This window comes from Rhincodon typus, chromosome 6 (genome assembly GCF_021869965.1).
Source record: "Rhincodon typus isolate 14 chromosome 6, sRhiTyp1.1, whole genome shotgun sequence".
NCBI classification, from domain to species: Eukaryota; Metazoa; Chordata; class Chondrichthyes; order Orectolobiformes; family Rhincodontidae; genus Rhincodon; species Rhincodon typus.
The window spans coordinates 41,199,792-41,220,585 of record NC_063337.1 but is presented as its reverse complement, the minus strand read 5'-3'; the positions used below and the strand labels follow the sequence as shown (position 1 = coordinate 41,220,585).

General features: G+C 39.9%; 2 protein-coding genes across 7 annotated transcripts in view; one reads left to right on the top strand and one right to left on the bottom strand.

The window, feature by feature from the left end:
- Window positions 1–3,647, top strand: part of acat1 (acetyl-CoA acetyltransferase 1) — a 34,236-nt gene extending 30,589 nt beyond the window's left edge. For all 3 annotated transcript variants that reach the window (XM_048598382.1, XM_048598381.1, XM_048598380.1), the window contains exons 11-12: window positions 2,096–2,253; window positions 3,025–3,647. In XM_048598382.1, the coding sequence (XP_048454339.1) occupies window positions 2,096–2,253; window positions 3,025–3,145 (279 nt within the window). In that variant the 3' untranslated portion in view covers window positions 3,146–3,647. The remainder of the gene's footprint in view (window positions 1–2,095; window positions 2,254–3,024) is intronic.
- Window positions 3,648–4,012: 365 nt separating this feature from the next.
- Window positions 4,013–20,794, bottom strand: part of npat (nuclear protein, ataxia-telangiectasia locus) — a 51,685-nt gene continuing 34,903 nt past the window's right edge. For all 4 annotated transcript variants that reach the window (XM_020533012.2, XM_020533013.2, XM_048598378.1 and 1 more), the window contains 5 exons: window positions 20,582–20,700; window positions 19,995–20,109; window positions 19,530–19,602; window positions 11,990–13,100; window positions 4,013–4,430 (listed from right to left, as the gene is read on the bottom strand). In XM_020533012.2, coding sequence (XP_020388601.2) covers window positions 4,344–4,430; window positions 11,990–13,100; window positions 19,530–19,602; window positions 19,995–20,109; window positions 20,582–20,700 — 1,505 coding nt within the window. In that variant the 3' untranslated portion in view covers window positions 4,013–4,343. The remainder of the gene's footprint in view (window positions 4,431–11,989; window positions 13,101–19,529; window positions 19,603–19,994; window positions 20,110–20,581; window positions 20,701–20,794) is intronic.

Here is a 20,794-nt window from a genome sequence, read left to right as displayed (position 1 = left end):
ATCACTTAAATAATAAATTAATAAAACTTGCCAGCAGACAGCCTTGTCACTCACATCCTCAAATGACTACTCAGACAAAGTGGTGATAATGATAATACAGTAAATGTCTGGTAATGTGTATGTAATTGTGTCAGTTTGTTGAGAGTGCTGGTTCATTAGATGCAGGTTAAAGCTTAGGCTTTAATTTTATTCCATTCTCCATAACAGGCTGGTCTGTGAATCTTGTCATCTCATGTCCTGCAGTTTTCACTGAAACCGTTTTTGAATCTTTTCACTACACAGTTCAGTCGCTGGGCATATTAAAATTTCATCCATGTTACCTGTTTAGCATAATTGGTACTCTCGTTTTTGTCACTGGAAACTATGGTAATTTTGACTTGGATGTCTTGGCTTGGGTTTTGAACAATTGAGGTCTTCTGTCATAATAGTAGGTATTACACATTCAAGTTCCTCTCCAAGCCATACATCATCCTGATTTGGAATTATAATCACAATGCCTCTGCTGGTGGCTCAGTGGTTAGCACTGCTGCCTCACAGAAGCAGGCGCCCGGGTTCGATTCCACCCCCCGGCGACTGTCTATGTGGAGTTTGCATATTCTCCCTGTGTCTGTGTGGGTTTCCTCTGGGTGTTCAGGTTTCCTCCCACAGTCCAAAGATGTGCAGGTTAGGTGGATTGGCCATGCTAAATTGCCTGTAGTGTTCAGGGATGTGTAGCTTAGGTGGGTTATGCGGGGATGGGTCTGGGTGGGCTGCTCTGAGGGTTGCTGTGGACTTGGGCCGAAGGGCCTGTTTCCAAACTGTAGGGATTCTATGATTCTACTGGAACTCCCTTCTTAACATGACTATGGGTGATACAGCAGTTCAGGAAGGTTACTACATCACCTTCTCCAGGGCAGATAGAGATTGGCAATAAATGCTTGCCTCATCAGCAATGCCCAAATCCCTTCGGAAAGTTGCAAAAGTGGGGGTGTTGACAATGTAGATGTAGAAAGGATGTTTCCTTATGTGGGGCAATCTAGAATGAGAAGTCACAGTTTTTAGGATAAGGGGTAGTGGATTTAAAACAGATGAGAAGTTACTTCTCTCAAAGGATTGTGAATTTGGAATTCACTACTTCGGTATGTTGGTGCTAGGACATTGAGTAAATTTGAGGAGGAGATAGATGGTTGTTTATTTAGTAATGGGTTGAAGGGTGATGGAGAGCAGGCTGGAAAGTGCAGCTGAAGCTGAGATTAGATCATCCATGATTGTTTCAAATGTCAGAGCAGGCTCAAGGGGCTGAATTGCCTATTCTTACAGCCCTCTGGTCCCCTGGGAATGTGACAACTTATTACCTCACTTACGTGATACGTGCACATTTTGGGACAATTTTCAGTGTAAAGAGCAGGGAAAAATGGGAATTTAAACCACAAGAAAATAATTATTTCTGATAGAAGCTAATATTTTCTTACTAAATCTAAAGTTATTGGGGAAATTAATCATTCAACTGTATCAATTCAAGAAGACTCACTGTCTTCTCAGGGTATAACGAAAGAGTAAACAATAAGTACATCTCAAAAATAAAAATTGTTCCTTTCCTTAGCATTAAGGATTTAACATTTTTTAACATTCTACTCCTGGATTAAAAAAAATTTATTTGAGCAACTCCGGTCAGTGACATTTTGTTTTGTTCTCTATTTATAAGACATTAAACTTATTGATACAAAGTGCTGGAGATGCTAAGCAAATCTAGCAGCATTGATGAGAGGGGAACAGTTGATGTTGAGTCCAATATGCCATCAGAACTGCTTCATACTTCATTTCAAAGAGTCTCACTGCGCTTGAAATTTTAACTCTGCTTCTTTCTTTACAGAAACCTCCAGCCCTGCTGAGTTTCTTAAGTGCTCAGTGTTTTTTATTTCAGCTTTCCCATGCGTGCAGTTTTTTTGCTTTTGTTCAAACCTACTCATTTGCTTCAACATGAATTATCTGGTCTTCATTTTCCTTTTCAATTTACCTAGGACTGTGCATAGAAATTAATGTAATCTCACCTGGTTGAAAAAAATTAAACTGAATTTATATGCAATTAATGTTTTCTGTATTTGTCTTAAAACAGCTCCTTAAAACAACTGGCATGAAAAAAGAAGATATTACAATGTGGGAGATTAATGAAGCATTTAGCGTTGTTGTTCTGGCTAACATTAAAATGTTGGAGGTTGACCCTCAAAAAGTTAACATCAACGGTGGAGCAGTGTCTCTGGGTCATCCCATTGGGTAAGTAGAAATCCCAAAACTGGAGAACTGTTGGTTTATTATTACCAAATTTGCTTCTTCAGAGCTATCTCTGGGGTACCGGTTCCAAAAACCTAGATGATGAATTTAATCATTCAACCCAGGAGACCTTTCAGAAACTCCTGATCCTATTATTATAGTCATTATATGTAACGTAGTGTCAAGTCACATTGAAATGTTTAAACAGTGGTACAAATGAATCCTTAAATGGTGTAGGTAAAAATGCACCTTGAGCATTACTAGATCTCCCGCAGGGGCATTAAAGTCTGATGTTTATTCTCTCTGCTTGGTGTGATAGCTCTGCCTTGGAGTTTTACTGCATCTTAGCACTGGAGGATATTTTCTTGAGCTTAATTTTTGCCTGGAAGTGTGTCTTCTGTATCGTGTCCAACTCCTTTTGAGGACACAATTCATGTTTTTAAAAAAGTCTCACCCTCAAAACAACCCTGTTGATTTACCTCTATTTCTGAAGGGAACATTGATCAGTAGTTTGTGTGGAAAATGTCTTAGATTCCATAATCTTCACTTGCGTCTCGCCAGGTATTTTTGTTGTAGAAAGCTAATCAGAATCAAGGAGGGAAACTTTTCTAAGCTTGCTTGAGGTGCTTTCCTTTGAATTTGTGTCCTTTGACAGATGTTCCATCTTTTCATTCTGTTCGAACTTCATGAATAATGAAAGTTCAAAGATAAATGAAAATACTTTTGCATTTAAACTTGCAACAGTTTGTTCATAATCTCTTCTTTTAATTTTAGAATGTCTGGGACAAGAATTGTTTGTCATATGGCTTACAATCTAAAGCCTGGAGAATATGGAGTGGCTGGAATCTGTAATGGAGGTGGTGGTGCTTCTTCAATACTAATTCAGCGTTTGTAAAATAATCAGATTCTGTATAACTCAAGGGTTAAGCTGCTAAATCTTACTGAACAACAGTGTGTGTAACAACTTTCTGTAATCACTTGAATGAATACTAGTAGATTCTTTTGTCACAATCAGTTTCTGGTAGCAGGTATTACATCTGCAGTACTTTAAATTGGTAAAGGGTGAAACATGCCTTTTGTGAACTTTAACTTTGTACTTCAACTGTATTCTGCTAAGTACAATGTTTGTTTTGTTTAAAAATTAACTGTCCAAATTTGAAATCACTGGCCCCCTGACCAAAGTGAACTATACAAGACTTATATTTTAAATTGTTAGCTGCATATGAAGAGTGGATTTTTCAATGGATTTGTACTTGTTAAATACATGCTCATCCTGAAGAAAAGCAGTGGGCCTAATTGTAAAGTTTGCCTTGAATAGTAACAGATAAGAGGTATACCAATAATACTGTCATCTATTGTGGAATCCATGTTTACTGCAAATAAAGTATTTGCAAAAATTTCTGAATTACTTAAAATATAGGAAGAAGATTGTGAGAAGGATAAGAGATTCCTCATCACTTGCGGAAAATTCTTTCCATTGTTTATTGCAAACTTGTCTTGAGGGCTGTTTGCCATTTGATTGTTTTTAAATTAAGACGAGCTGTACTAGATAAATTGGGCTATATTTTCCAATTTTAATGTGATTTTTCTTATCTAAAATTAATAGTGCCACCTCCAGTTCCTTTAGTAATGCCTTTGACTTCTGTTGAGAATCTAAAGAGTTAGGGGTGGGTGTGTGTGTGTGTGTCAGAGAAGGTACACACTCCATATCCTTAAGTTCCATTTAAAGTTCTGCCTTTAATGAATAGAGACTGCTCAATAGTGGTGTTCCCTTGAACACATTTATTAAAGCACAGGTTGAAGTTTTACAGTATTTACAAATTAACTGAGTATTAATTATAACTTGAAATATACAGTTTCAAAAGCATTTCAATCATAATCTAGCCATCACTCACTTTCTACAAGATTTGCTTTCAATTGTGCCAGGTAAAGATGTTTGCTCAGTAAATTTCAACACTAAGTGCTGTTATGAGGGCATTGTAGTTTATTTAAGTTGTGTTAATACCAGGAATCAGTTATTGTATAAAATGAACTGACAGCAGAATGCAAGAACGGTTTGGTTCATGAAATTGAAGCCAGTAAATTCTGCGTGATCATTCATCGTATTGCAGTGAACTTAAAAATTTATCTACATCCATTTCAACAGGAAAAGAGTCCAGATGTTTCTTTCGCTTGTGTTTCTGTAAGATAAAACATTTTATTTTGAAGCTAGAAAAGATTGAAATTAAAAATGAATGTCTGCAATATGGCTTATGAAGCTTAAAAACAAGCTAAATAACTGAGCAACTATGTTAGGCAATAACAATTCATTACACTGAAATGAGCAAAGTTTTGTTCAACCAACTTTTACGCTGATAAACAAATCAATCACATTATATACTTGAAGTTAACGTTATAACTTTTAAAAAATATTTAACCAGTAAAACTAAAGTTGTCCTCTGACTCTCACAACCACCAACTTCGAGATTGTGCCAAACCTTCTGCATTCTTTTGGGTACTAACTGTACCCTTTGTTTCAGCAACTCAAATTTGTCACTTAATACTTTATCTTGTGATTTTCCACATCTCTCCCATTACTTAATTTCCTCTTCTGTTTGGTAACCAAGTGCTTGATGGAATTGCAGAAAATGACTGGCATTTCTCCTTATCTCTCCATGTATTGAACAGATAATTAACTCTTCCTTGGTAATCACAACTTCATCGAAATGCAGAGATAATAGGAACTGCAGATGCTGGAGAATCTGTGATAACAAAGGTGTAGAGCGAGATGAACACAGCAGGCCAAGCAGCATCAGAGGAGCAGGAAAGCTGCCGTTTTGGCTCTAGACTTTTCAGAAAAGGGGGAAGGCAGATAGAAGACGGATAAAAGGTCAAAGAGGCAGGGGTGGAGTTTGGGTGGGTAGAAAAGGAGAGATAGACGACATGTCTATCCTCCCTGGACTGACCTGAGGAGGGGGAGGGGGAGTTGAAATGGTTCGTATATGTACACCTACGCTCAGTTCGCAACAAACAGCTGTATCTCCCTGTCACGAACCATTTCAACTCCCCCTCCTCAGACGATATGTCCATCCTGGGCCTCTTGTAGTGCCACAACGATGCTACCCGAAGGTTGCAGGAACAGCACCTCATTTTGCTTGGGAACCCTGCAGCCCAATAGTGTCAGTGTGGACTTCACAAGCTTCAAAATCTCCCCTCCCCCGACCACATCCCAAAACTAGCCCAGCTTGTCCCTGCCTCCCTAACCCGTCCTTCCTCCCGCCTCAAGCCCCACCCCCATCTACCTCCCAGCCTCATCCCATCCCCCCCCGGACTGACCTATCCCCCCCACTAACTCCACACCTACACTCACCTTTACTGGCTCCACCCCCATCTCTTCACCTATCTGCTCTTCTTCTCTCCCCCCAACCCATTTATTTCAGAATCCCCTTCCCCTCCCCCCATTGCTGAAGGGTCTAGACCTGAAACGTCAGCTTTCCTGCTCCTCTGATGCTGCTTGGCCTGCTCTGTTTATCCAGTCTACATCTTGTTATCTTCAATGAAATGCACTTTTTTTGTCTTGAACTTTGACTAGCTTGTATCCACATAGTAAGGGCGGAGTTTATTGTACTTTCTAGTAAAACTTTTGACTTAATTTGTTTGGGGTTTTCATAGGTGGTGTTCCCTTGGCCTAGGTTTAGCTACTCAAACACAAACATTCCAATCAATTAGCAGGACTTGGATATAACCCTAGAGTGATTAACAAAAGTTTCATAATTTGTGATTTTTGTTTGTTACGTTTTTCAGGGTTTGAAGATCTTCAAATGCAGGGACTAACCTGCATTGCTGAAACTCTATTTGAAACTCCTCTTAAATATCCTCTTGCCTTATTGTTTTTCTAAGAACAATCCTAAACAACCTTGACACTACACAATTATTGTATCATTTGGACTTGGTGATATGTAATGAAGTAGGTTTCACAGAATCACATTAGTTATGGCACCAGAGGCCATTCATCTCATCATTCCTGTATCAGTTCTGTTACCAATCTCCTTCCTTTTCCATATCTATCTAAATAATCATTCAATGCCCTTTTAATTCAGGCATTCAATTCTCCTCCACCACATTTCTAGGCAGTGCATTCAATAACTCAACATGTAGATAAGGTTTTTTTTCTTAGATCACCCTTGCTTCATTTGTACATCACTTTAATAAAACGATGTCAGAGTAAAAGAACCCCCAAGAAAACAGTGACCAACTCAAGGTATAATTTAGCAGTTTGAGAGGGAGGAATCAATTGTGCTAAACTTAAATAAGGGTAATTACAAAGGAATGAAGTAACAGCTAGCTGTAGTGGACTCGGAAAGGAGTTTAACAGTAGCGACAGTAAGGAACAAAGGGGGACATTTAAGAAAACATGTTATGGCTCACAACAAAGATATATACGAGTGAGGAAGAAGGATTTTAGGAAGGGGTAACCAGTCATAGGCAACCAAAGACATTAAGAACATCAAACTGGAGAAAAAAAAACTGTACAATGTGGCAAAGATTAGTGGTAAGCCAGAGGATTGGGAAAGTTTTCAATAAAACAAAAAAAAAAGGAAGGACATAATTTTGAGGACAAAGTTGTATGTAATACCAATACGGACAGCAACAGCTTCTTTAAATATATAAAAAGTAAGAGAGCCAAAGTGAACATAGGCCCCTTAGAGGAAAAAAAAGCACAGAAAATAATATTGGGAACTAGGAAATGGCCAAGGCGTTGAATAAATACTTTGCATCAGTCTTCACAGTAAAACCACCAACAGTATTCCAAAATTACTACATAATTAAGGGGCAAAAGGAGAACAGTAAATAAGTAAACTTATAACTAAGAAAAAAGTGCTAGGGAAACTCAAAGGGCTAAAGACAAGTCCCTAGACATGGTGAGATACATCCTTTAATACCCTAGAATGCAACTCCAGAGACAGTGGATGCCCTGCTAGTAATACTCCAAGAATCCTTAGATTCTCTGAAAAGCCCCACAGGATTGGTAAACTGCCAAATGCAACACTTATTTACAAATGGAGCATACAAACAAGGAATAAGCATAGGCCTTTTGGCCCTTTGAGCCTACTCCATCATTCAATAAAGTCATGGGTGATCCGTTTTTAACGTCAACTCTATACTCCAGTACGTCCCCAAAAATCTTTCGTGCCCTTGATAATCAAGAATCTACCTCCATCTTAAAAATAATTGAAGATCTGAACCCACTATCTTTTGAGAAAGGGAATTCCAAAGACACTCAACCCTCAGGAAAAAATTGTTTCATTTGTTTTACAAAAGACAACAAGAACAGTAAGTCTATGCCAATTAGCTTAACATCATTATTGGTAAAAAGTTAAGAGTGTTATAAAGGAGGTAACAGGCCATTTAGAAATACATAATATGGTCAAAGAGAGTCAGCATTGTTTCACTAAGGGGAAAATAATGCCTGAAAAATTTACTAGAATTGAGGAATTAAAACACAGGATAAATAAAAGGGAGAAGCAGTGGAGGTAATATATTTCTGTTTTCAGAAGGCTACATGATAAGACAAGACCTCATGGTGTTGGAAGTATATTAGCATAGATGGAAGATTGGTAAACTAACAGAAGACAGTTGGGGTAAGTGGGGCACTAAGGTTTTGGAGTAGATCTGTAGCTCGGGTTGTGGGTGTTGAGGTTGGTTGGCTCGCCGAGCTGGTTTGTTGTTCTGCAGACGTTTCATTACTCTGCTTGGTAACATCCTCAGTGCAGCCTCTGATGAAGCGTCGGTGTGTTTTCCCATCTGGCTTTTAAACTCTGGGGTCCGTTGCGATGGATTGCCTCACTTCCGGGTTTCCTCCGTAGTGGAATGTATACGGGGTCGAGTTGAATGTGTTTATTAATAGCCTGCTTTGTGGAGTGCCATGCTTCGAGGAATTCTCGTGCTTGTCTCTCCCTAGCCTGTCCCAGGATCTTGGTGTTGTCCCAGTCGAAGTCGTGGTTCTCCTTGTCCATGTGGATCGAGATGAGGGAGTATTGGTCGTGTCTTTTTGTAGCCAGTTGGTGTTCATGTACTCTTGTTGTTAGTTTCCTTCCTGTTTGTCCGATGTAGTGTTTCTCGCAGTCTCTGCAGGGGATCTTGTAGATGACGTTGGTCCTGTCCATGGCGGGGAGTGGGTCTTTAGTTTGGGTGAGCACTTGTCGTAGGGTTGATGTGGGTTTGTGTGCCACTTTGATGCCCAGCGGTCGTAGAAGTCTTGTGGTGAGTTCTGACGTGTTCCTGATGGAGGGTAGTGTAATGAGTGTGTCGGGGCGTGTAGAATCTTTCTGATGCTGTTCCTGTAGGCATCTCCTGACCCAGTTCTTTGGATATCCATTATCCTTGAACACTTGGAAGAGGTATTCCTTCTCCTCTTGGCGTAGTTCCATGTTGCTGCAGTGTGTTGTTGCCCTTTTAAATAGTGTGTGGCACGAGAGTGGCACACAAACCCACATCAACCCTACGACAAGTGCTCACCCAAACTAAAGACCCACTCCCCGCCATGGACAGGACCAATGTCATCTACAAGATCCCCTGCAGACTGCGGGAAACACTACATCGGACAAACAGGAAGGAAACGAACAACAAGAGTACATGAACACCAACTGGCTACAAAAAGACACGACCAATACTCACTCATCTCAATCCACATGGACAGGAGAACCACGACTTTGACTGGGACAACACCAAGATCCTGGGACAGGCTAGGCAGAGACAAGCACGAGAATTCCTGGAAGCATGGCACTCCACGAAGCAGGCTATTAATAACCACATTGAACTCGACCCCGTATACATTCCACTACGGAGGAAACCCGGAAGTGAGGCAATCCATCGCAACGGACCCCAGAGTTTAAAAGCCAGGCGGGAAAACACACCGATGCTTCATCAGAGGCTGCACTGAGGATGTTACCAAGCACGGTAACGAAACATCTGCGGAACAAACCAGCTTGGTGAGCCAACCAACCTCAACAGTAGGTGGGGCATTTTCAGGATGGAATGCCAGAGATGGGGCAACAAACATTTACGCTATATATACCTTGGATGAGGAAAGTAAGTATACTATAGACAAGTTTGCAGATGACAAAAAAAAGGTTGGAAGGCAAGTGCTAAGAATGACAGTGTCTACAGAGGGATTAAGCGAGTGAGCAAAAACTTGGTAGATGGAATATAGTATGGGATAATGTGATGTTCTGCACTTTAGGAAGAAGAATATGGGAGTATTTAAATGGAGAAAGACTGGAGAAATACACAGAACAGAGGGATTTGGGAGTCCTTGTCCATGAATTACATAAAGCCAGCATCTAAGTTTAGTTGGTAATGGAAAGGCAAGTAGAATGTTGGCCCTTTCTTCTCCAATCCCTTTGAAATAAAGGAGGGAGGTTTTAGTAAAACTGTACAAACCACTAGTCAGCCTGCAGCTGGAATACTGCAATCAGTTTTGGGACTCATATCTAAGGCAGTCTAGAGATATTTCACCAGGCTGATACCAGGTCTGGAGGGACTGTCTTATGAGAAGAGGTAGAGTAGATTGGAGCCTATAGTCATTGCCATTTAGACGAATGACAGGCAACCCTTATTGAAGCAGCCAAGATTCTTGACTGAGTGGACAGGGTACATGCAAAGATTGTTTTCCCTTGTAGGGTCTTCAGATTAAGGGGTTGCCCTTTTAATACAGAGAAGGAAGAATTTATCTCTCAAAGGGTAGTGCATCTAGAATCTCTTAGTAGGCTGAGTCACTAAGTATATTCAGGGCTGGAAGATTTTTAATCAGTAAGGGAATCAAATGTTATAGGGAAAAGGCAAGCAAGTGGAGCTGATCGAATGGCCTACTTCTGCTCCTAAATCTTCAGATCATATTCTTAGAACCATTCTACTTTCCAGTCTATAAGTTATTCAAGTGCAGTGGCAATAATAATAAACTGGAATAAAATTTGACATTTATTTAGCATAACATTCAGACACTACTTTGGTTTATATACCCTGGGCCCCCTAATTACACTGTTGATTATTGTGTTACTCCGCAAAGAAAATGGTCAAGCTCATCACCCAGCCTTTTTCATGGAGTTTTTAAAACAGCACAGAAAAAGGCCCTTTGGCCCATTAGGTCCACACTAAGCATCTATCTATTCTAATCCCATTTTCCAGCACTAGGCCTTGTATGCGCTACTGCACTTCAACTGCTCATCTAAAGAGTTCTTAATGTTTTGAGGGCTCCTACCTCTACCAACCTTTTCAGCAGTGAGTTCCTGATACCCACCCACTCTGGGGAAAGAAACAACTTGCCCTTAAATTGCTTTTAGGCTTCCTCTTCCTCATCTTAAAAACTGTGCCTCCTGGTTATTGATTCCTCCAAGGGGAACTCTTTCTCCCCATCTATGCCCCTCATAACTTGTTTCGGCTAGAGTATGTCCATCATACTACTGTAATGAGTTCTTAAATGTTTTACACTTAATATCCAGTCTACATGCTAACATCGGCACCCACAAGACTGCGCACTCAGCCCCTTACTATACTCCCTGTACACTCATGACTGTGGCCAAATTTCATCCTAACTCCATCTACATCATCATCATAGGTCGCATCTCAATAACAAGACAGAATACAGGAAAGAGATGAGAGTGCTTGGTGGCGTGGTGTAAAGATAACAATCTCTGTCAACATCAGCAAAACAAAATTGCTAGTCATTAACTTCAGAAAGCAAGGTGGACGACCTCTATCTACATCAATGGTGGTGAGGTGGAGATGGTTGAGCACATCAAGTTCCTAGGAGTGGTGATCACCAAGGATCTGTCCTGGTCCACCCAGGTTGTGATGGTCAAGGAAGCACAATGCCCTATTTCCTCAGAAGGCTAACAAAATTTGGCATGTCTACAAAAGACTCGTCAATTTTAAAGATGCACCATAAACAGCATTCTATCAGGATGCATCATGTCATGGAATGGAAACTGTTCTGCCCAAGACCGCAAGAAACTAGAGTTGTGAACACAGCCCAGTACATCACGCAAGTAACCTTCCATCCATTGACTCCATCTATATCTTCCTGTTGCCTCAGAAAGGCAGCCAACATAATCAAAAGATCCTTCCATCTCCAGTTATAATCTCTTTGAACTTCTTCTGTCAGACAGAAGATACAAAAATTTAAACACACGTACCAACAGATTCAAGAACAGCTTCTTCCCTGCTGTTAATAGACTTCTGAACAGACCTCTCAAATTTTAAATTTAATGTTGATCTCGCTCTGTGTGTGCCTTCTCTGCAGCCATAACATTGTATTCCTCATTGTTCTATTATCCATAGCACTTTCTATGATATGATCTGCCTGTATTACATACAAAACAAAAAACTATTTTCTGTACCTAGGTGCATGTGACAATAATAAATCAAATCAACATGTCACTTTATCTGCATTGCAGTTTATATCCAGTCTACATGCCAGTTTTGCCTGGACTATTCTGTAGTTCTTTGCATCAAAAAGTCTTATTTTTCTCAAAATTTTAAGTACAAGGCAACATCCAATCAACCAGTCCATGGTGTAGGTAATGGAGTCCCAGTGTCTTTCACTGTAGCTCACCAAATGAAACTTGTTCTACTATTTTCAATATCATTATTTATACATTTGCAAGTGGAAACAGTTCTCATTATTGACTAGACAGGTTGTAGCTTGCCAAAGACCTACCTTCAGATCAATATGTCAAAATTTTAAGACTGAGCAACTTACATGTGATTTTGATCGTTTCTTCTTTCCAGGTGAGCTGGAATTTTGAATATCGGACTTGCTGGACAAAGACTGATGTCTACATTCCTCCTCCCGTTCTTCTAGCTTTCGCTTCTTCTGGCTAAGCGGAGATGTGATTTGATGGGTATTATCTTTCAGAGGGGTGGTACCAGAAGTCTTTGCAATTGCAGCCCTTGAGAGAATCATTAGAGTATGTGCAGCCATACTAACACTGTTTTCACTTCCTGTTTCACTTGCTGGGCTGCATGCTGGTATATCTGGGGTTGTTGGGGGTACCATTACTCTGGGTGATGCCTTCTCATCTCCAAAACCTTTGTTGCGTGGAGTCCTTTGAAAATCTGAGCAATCATCTGGACCTTCATTTACATTAGAGCCTGGTGTCCTAGGCATGGTTAAATCAGCATTACTGGTTTGTTTTGGGGCAGGGCTTTGCCTCTGCATATCTTGGAGCATCTCAGCTGCCTGTTTGGTCAGTGTGCTGGTTAGACTGAAACTATCACTTTTATCTAAAATCCTTTTAGAAGCAGTTTCTTGAGAGACTGCAAGTGCAGTGGTGACTTTTTTGCACTCTTGCTGGGATTCAGGAATTCTATTACTGCCATCTTTGTCTGCAACTGTAGTTTGCGAATTGGGTCTTTCACTTTGAGACACTCTTTTTTGCATCTGTATATTTGAAAGATCTGAAGTTTCTCTACTTCTCTGTCGAACCTGATCCCTACTTGCCTCATTTTCTTTATTTGCCGTTGTTTTGTGGAAGGACTCGTAAGGTTGGTCAGAAGATGAACTTTTGTTCTTCTCTGATTTCCCCTGAATTTGCCTCCCTTTACTAACCCTTGTATCTGTCCTTTCAGTCCGCTCCTTTTTCTCATCAGATTGATTTATATTATCTGTACGATTTTCCTTTTTTGCTTGACTCATGTTATACTCCATATGGGATTGGTCCGATTGTGTGGTTGTTGCATTATCAAAGCACAATACGCGTCTATGGCGCTGAGATCTCAATTTTGAGCTTGATGCATTAGGTATCTCAACTGGGGGCTCTCTCGATTTTCCCGCTTGGTCACCAGGAACAGTTGGTTCTGAATTTTCAGCTCTAGAAAATAATTCAAATTTTGTATTTATGTTGCAGCTTTTATCAAAGAAAAACATTCACATAAGGTAGAAATAATTTAGCTACTTCACACAAAGAAGCACTGTATTTCCAATGGATGCCTTCCCAGATTATTTGAAAAAGAATAGTTTTTTCCAAATTAAAGGAGATTCAATTTCCTTGTATCTCACATCAGTTAAGTGGTTGAGCAGCTCAGGTAGAGGTAAAGTGCAAGCAGAAACTAGAAACAAAAAGATATGCTGCTATATGGGGCTGGTTAACATTTATTGTAAGTACAGTATTGATATGGCGATAGTTCAATAATTTTAATTTTTATTCATTCACTGGATGTGGGTGTCACTGGCTATGGCAGCATTTATTGCCCATCCCAGGGGCAGTCAAGAGTCAACTACATAGCTGTGAATCTGGAGTCACATGTAGGCCAGACCAGGTGGGGATGGCAAATTTCCTTGCCTGAAGGACATCAGGAAACCAGATGGGTGTTTCTAACAATTGGCAATGGCATCAGTATCATCATTAGACTCCATTCCAGATTTTTACTGAATTCAAAATGCACCACCTGCCATGACAGGATTCAAATCTTGTTCCCAGATGTTACTTGGGTCTCTAGATTAATAGTCTCATAATAATACCACTGGGTATTGCCTCCCCACATAAAAATTAACTAAACAGAATAGACATGGATGGGCAGGCGATGTTTTGCAGCTGTAGTATGTGGGAGCTGGTGCATGCCAGTGTGATCCATGGTGACATCGGCAGCGAGTGTTAACTGCAAGGAACTTCAGCTCAGAGCTGATGAGCTGTAATCCGAACTGCAAATCCACAAGACATCAGGGAGAGGGAGAGATATCTTGATCCTGTTTCAGGAGACAGTCACACCCCTTAGATTATTTATATCAAATTTGGTCAGTTATCAGGGACTGGAAGGTGAAACTGGAATGACAATCCTGAATTTAGCTTTGGAGGGATATCAACCAATCTTGTCCAGTAGGTACCAGGTTCTTACTCCCAGTGTGGATGTAAGCACAGACTGCTGTAATGATGAGCATTGTGATCCAGACCATCATTCAAGTGGGGACAGAAAAGAGAAATTTTATACTACATTTCTCATTATGTAATTGACAGAATAGATACTGCATTTTGCAGCAAAGACAGAGTCCCAAAGGCTGTGTTGTCTACCTGGTACCAAAGTTCAGGATCTCTCTTCTGGGCTGGAGAGGAACTTGGAGTAGGAGGGGAAGGATCTAGTTGCCTTAGTCCATGTAGCTACCAACATGGTGGGACTAGGAGAGAGACCTGCTGAGGGATCACAAGCAGCTTCAGGCTAAACTAAAAGGCAGAAACCACAAAGATGATAACCTCTGGGTTACTACTTGAGCTAGGTGCAAATTGGCACAGGGTAATTAAAATGAGAAGAAATCATCTGTTTCAAAGATTGCTGGGAGAAACAGGTTCTGATTCATGACGCATTGGGCTCAGGACTGGGGAGAAAAGAGCTGTTCCAATGGGATGGGCTTCATTTCAACCACGACGTGACCAGTGTCCAAGAGAAGCATATTACTAGGTCTGTAGATATGGCTTTAAACTAATTAGTGTGACAGGGTTCAACTGAAAGGAAGCCTTTTAAAAAAAAAAAAAATCAATAAAAGTGAAAGAGTAGAGATGCAGGGTATGACGAGGTGATCAAACTGTGACAGAAGAGTGCAGCAGAAATTAGAATCAGTGAAGGCAATAAAAGGTAAAGCATCAAAACTCATCTCTTTTTCATAATGAACACAGTATTTGTAACAAGGTAAAATCAGTTGCCAGTGCAAATAGGAATAAAAGAATATGGCTTGATAGTTATTACTAAGATGTGGTTGCAGGGTGATCAAGACAGACTGGAAAACTAATAATGGTGACAGAGAAGTGGCACATAATTTAAACCAAATTTTTTGCATCCATCTTTGCATTGGAGGACACCATAAACATCCCAAAAGCAAATTGCTATTGGGAGGAAGTATTTCACAAATGTGACTAAAGACAGTCAGGTCGCCAGTACCTGATGGCCTGCATTTGATGCTTTTAATAGAACAGGCTACACAGAAATACTAAAGGCATTGGTTGAAATATTTCAGAACTCACTGGATTGTCGGAGGTTTCCAGCAGATTGGAAAATCTCACATGACACCCTGTTCATGAAGGGAGGGAAATCAAAAGCAGGAAACCGTCATTGGGAAAATGCTATGGCCCACTAGGGAAGAAATAGCAGGTCCATTATAAAAGCTTAATACAATCAAACAGCCAATGTGGTTTTGTGAAAGGGAAATCATATTTGACAAAATTGCCAGAGTTCCTTGAGGCTATAACAGGCAGCATTTAAAAGGGGAACTGGTGCACAGTGTATTTAGATTTTCAGAAGGCATTCAGTAAAGGTGCCAGGAAAAAAAAAGTTTTACACAAGATGAGAGCTCACTGTACTCGGGCTAGTGTATCAGTGTGGATTGAAAAATTGGTTAACACAAGACAAATCGGGATTAATGGGTCTTTTTCAGGTTGGAAAGATGCAACTTGCAGAATACACAAGGATCAGATCCATGACTTCAATTATTTGTTATTCATAATAATGATGGAATAACCAAATTTGCTGACCATAGAAAAATAAGTCTGAGGGTACACGGAGGTGAGAACCTGCAACAGAATATGGATAGGTTGAGTTAGTGGGCAAACACTTGGCAGATGGAGTTTAATGTAGCAAAGTGACAGGTCATGCATTTTGCTAGGAAGAATCAAAATGCAATTAATTCAATGCAGAGAGACCCCAAGTAGTACAGCACTGAGATACATCTGTGTTCTTGTGCACGAAACAAAGTTAGCGTGCCGGAACTACAAATAATTAAGGCAGCAAATGGAATATTGGCCTATATTGTTAGGAGATTGGAGTTTGAACACAGTGGAGTCTTGTTATAACTGTACAAGGATGTTGTTGAGGCCACACCTAGAGTACTATGTACTGTTTTGATCCCTGTATTTAAGAAAGAATATATTGGTACTGAAGGCAGTTCAAGATAGATTTGCAAGGATGATTCCTGGGATGAAGGGTTTGACCTATCAAGAACAACTAAACAGGTTAGGCCTTAGAGTTTAAAAGAAAGGGGCGATCTTATTGAAACATACAAGATTCTGAGTGGGCTTGCCTTGGTAGATAGTGAGGTGATGTTTCCCCTGCTTGGAGGAATCTTGAGCTAGGATTCAGTTACAGAATAAAGAGGACACTTATTTAAAACTGAGATGTGAACGTATTTCTTCCCAAGAGGGTAGTGAATCTCTGGAATTCTTTATCCCAGATAGTTATGGAGACTGGATCCACCCGAAAGTATTTAAAACGGAGATCAATTTTTCAAAAATTGGAGTTGACAGCTATTCTAAGGTGGCATGCAACAGGAGTTAAAGACCTGACGTGGATCAGTCACGATCATGTTGAAATGCTGAGTGGGCTTGAGGAGCCGAAAGGCTGTCTCTTGTTCCTATTCCTTATGTTATATTCTCTACCCTAACAATGCAATAAGCTGGCATCAGCTTTAGATTCAGAAAGTTTAGTTTCAGAAAGTCTATCTTCACCAAGTTGAGTTGTGATTTTCCAAAAGTAATTTGGAAACAGCAACTTCAAGGCAAAAGTTTCATGGAAGATATTCAAAGAGCTGGAGGACATAAAACAAATATGTTCCCAGAAATAAGGTGCAACTTATAAATCTAGATGATCCGGAAAGTCAAAGATTATACAGAGTATGTGTTTATTTTTGCCTTATGTCAGATACCAACAGCTCAAAATTACAGAAAATCTAGATGAGCGTGCAATAAGAAAGTTCAGGGATGAAATTACAAAGGATTACAAAGGCAGAGAGTGCATATAATGATATTGGCACTCAAAATCATGTGTTTATAAACTGTTTTGAGCTAACCAAGAGCAGCAAGTAGGGTCGACTAGAAAATGAAGTTAAAGTTTTTGAGAAGATTGCCGGAATTGCGCAAAGCAGAACAGGAGCACCTATACAGAGTTTTTAAAAAAAGGAATGGACACCCAAAAAGCACAATCTGCTGTTACCTCTATGACAGACCACAACAAGGCCAGACACACTAGTCACCTCATCATTCAGAGACATATCAGAGATGACCACAAGACCATTCAGACCCCTAGGTATCAGGGTAGCCCACAAACCAACAACCACCCTGCAACAGCTACTGATGAATGTAAAGGATCCCATTCCCACAACCAATAAAACTAACGTAATATACAAAATACCATGCAATGACTCAGAGAAACATTACATAGGCCAAACTGGAAGAAAACTGACAATAAGAATACACGAACACCAACTAGCCAGCCAGAGACATGACTAATTCTCACTGGTCTCAGTACTCACCAACAAAGGAGGACAACACATCCATAATAGCACAAGCCAAACATGCCTGGAAATTTCTGGAGGCCTGGCATTCCAACTGGAACTCCATCAACTAACACATTGAACTGGACTTGATATACAAACCCATGAAAAACAGAACCAAAAGTGATGCCAACCAGCCCAGCAGACTGAGGCATATAAATAACAAGAGGGACAGAACACCAATGCTTCATTGGAGGCGTAATGACGATGTTACTTTGCAGACGTTTCATCACCCTGCTATCAAACACACCAGCTCAGCGAGCAAATCTACAACGTCAGAATGAAGTTAACTTGTATGAGAGAGCATTTCGTTTTGTATACTTTCCATTTACCCCATAAAAGCTAAAATGTTAACATTGAGGATCATAATATTTGGATGGTACAAACATAGTGAGAGGAAATATATCAGGGTTTAACATCTCCTAAATCCAAATGAAATGTAGCCCAGCAGACAAGAGAAACAAGGGAATAAGCAGCAAAGGCTTAGACTGCTAACTTTTTTTTAGAAAAAGCAAAGTGCACAAATTATTGGAGAAAATCCAAGTATAAACTGTAAGTGAGATAAACATAGATTCATTCAGCATTGATTTAAAGAATGCATCTGGCTAACTTGACTGAAGAGGTTAACAAGGAGGATTGATGGAACGAGCATATTTATATACAGTCTGCATGGATTTCAGCACAGTGTCACATGGCATACCAGTCAGACGTCCAAGGACAAGTTGCATAAAAAAAATTGGCTCAGTGGTAGGAAACAAAGATCGCTGGATATTCTTGTGATTGACAGGCTATTACCAGTGTGTCCTCCAGGTTTTGATATTAGGACCATTACTTTTTCGGATATACTAGGGAATCATAGACTTAAATCTAAGGGGCAAGATTAACCAGTTTGCAGGTGGAACAAAAAAAATTCTTGTGGTCATAGGGTAGGAAAGAAAGATCTGTATTATCCAGGAACACATTAATGAACCAGCCAGGTGTACAACAGAGGCAAAGTGGAATTTAATCCAGAGAAGTGTGCTACTGCATTTGGGGAAGGCAAACATAATAAACAGTTGGATACCAAGGAGGTTAGTGGAAGAGAAGATCTGTGGAGAGCATATCCACAGATTCCCAAAGACAGCAGGACAGGTAGATATGGTGACTAACAAGGTATACAGGGCAGGTAGAGTACTGTGTATAGTTCTGGTCACATTACAGGAAGAAAGTGATCCCATTAGAGAGGCTACAAACAAGATTTAGACAAATTTGCCAGGATTTGAGAATTTTTAGCTACGCGGAACATTTCCATGAGCTGTTGTAGTTTTTTTTGAACAGAGGAGGTTTCATGGAGGTGCACAAAATTTGAGGGACCTAGATAGAATCAACTGGAGGGATCCATCTCCCATACCAAAGAGGTCAATAATCAACAGGTATAGATTTAGAATGATTGGCAGAAGGATTAGAGGGAGTATTGAGGGAAACATTGTTCAACCAGGAATGGCGAGGGTCTTTGGCACACTGCCTGAAAGGATGGTAAAGACAAAACCTGTGTCATGTTGCAAATAAATCTGAATTCACACTTCAGGAAACTATAGGGCTAGGGACCAAGAGCTACAAAGTCAGTTTAAACTGCATTCCTGTTTTGTAGGTAGCACAGCAACAGTTGACTAAATGGTCTCCCTTTCTATGATATACATTTTCTACGTTTATGTGTTTACAATAAGCCAGTCCTAACAGAAATAGAGCATGCAAAGACTAACAGAAAAACACTGTTCCTCTTCCTTTCCCTCAAACAATATAAACTTGTAGCATCACCATCTCAGCCAAGCCAGGAGATAAAATTACACCAGAATTTGATTAGGGTCCCTTGCCACAGATATCTGAAGCCTAGCTGAAAAAAATATTTTGAATTGTATACCTGCCCAATCATTACTTCCAAACAACAAATACAGGAGGTTAATTTTAATACCGGACAAAATGACTAGCAATCATTCGGATACTTTACCTCTGAGGCTGGGAAGTATTTTGTGTGATTGATGAATCTATTGAAATAAGAGTGCCAATGACTGAGGATTGTCCTAGAAAACAAAATAAAGTGATTAGTTTTATGAAGGTTGTATATTCCAAGGTTGGTTAACAAAAATGACAAAGCAAAACATCAAGTTATTCAGTTTTTGTATTTATAGCTGTCCATGGTAAAGAATGAAGACACACATTACCAAATCATACAAAGCTCTATTATGGCACTAATTGCAAATCTGCTTTCAGCCACCAAAATTGTGAGAATTACACATAAGCTTTTCATAATGCACAAAAGCTTTATAAATAGTCAAAATAATTTACTTAAAAAACACTGACCATTTGCTAAAGCAACATATCAAGCAGGGAAACGTGACATTTTAATTGATAGGCTCATTGTTTGTCAAGTGAAATCTTTGGAATGAATTTTTTTATTTCCGTGCATGCTGACCTGTATTTAAGGTGCTTGGCTGAACAGCTAACTGCGGTGGTTTCCTTGAAATGGGAAGTTTACTGAATCGGTTACATTTTTTGCCAAGTGATGATGATACTGGCATACGAAGAACCTGGTTGAAATAAAAAGAAAATTGCATAAGTCCTGCAATTAGAAAAAAGAACGCTTTATCACAAATAGCTGTTGAGGCAATGATTCTTACATTGTGTAGAATAGAATGGCATCATGCATCAAACACTCTCTAAGCATTGTATTTTCTGTTTCTGGGCAGTATGAAACAATATCAATCAAGCTCTCAAGGATTCCAACTCAATGTACAAATTTCTTCAATAAAGTAAAGGTAAATTTGCCATAGTCCTGGAGGACTGGTGGTGGTTTCACCAGAGGGTCACCACACATCAGGCGAGGGGAGAGTTTGAGAAGGTGGCACATTCATGGTAACTTCAGCTGGTATAGGAATTGAATCCGTGCTGTTGGCATCAGTCTGCATTGCAAACCAGCTGTCCAGCCAACTTAACTGATTATTATCCTCAATAAATGCAGCACCTCCTGTGCAGACACCTACAGAATAGAAATGAACTGACCTGTTGAGGTGATACTGTGAATGACGTTCCACTATTTGGACCCATTATTGAAACAGGAATAACTCCCATCATTCCTTGCAGCACTGGCTGAACAGGGGATGTAATAATAAAAGTTGACCCTGAAAAGCAACACATTTAGATTTCAGAAACAGGTTAGAAGAGAACAGCTTAGACAAGTTAGAAAATCCTCAAAAACAAATATTTATTGCTTAT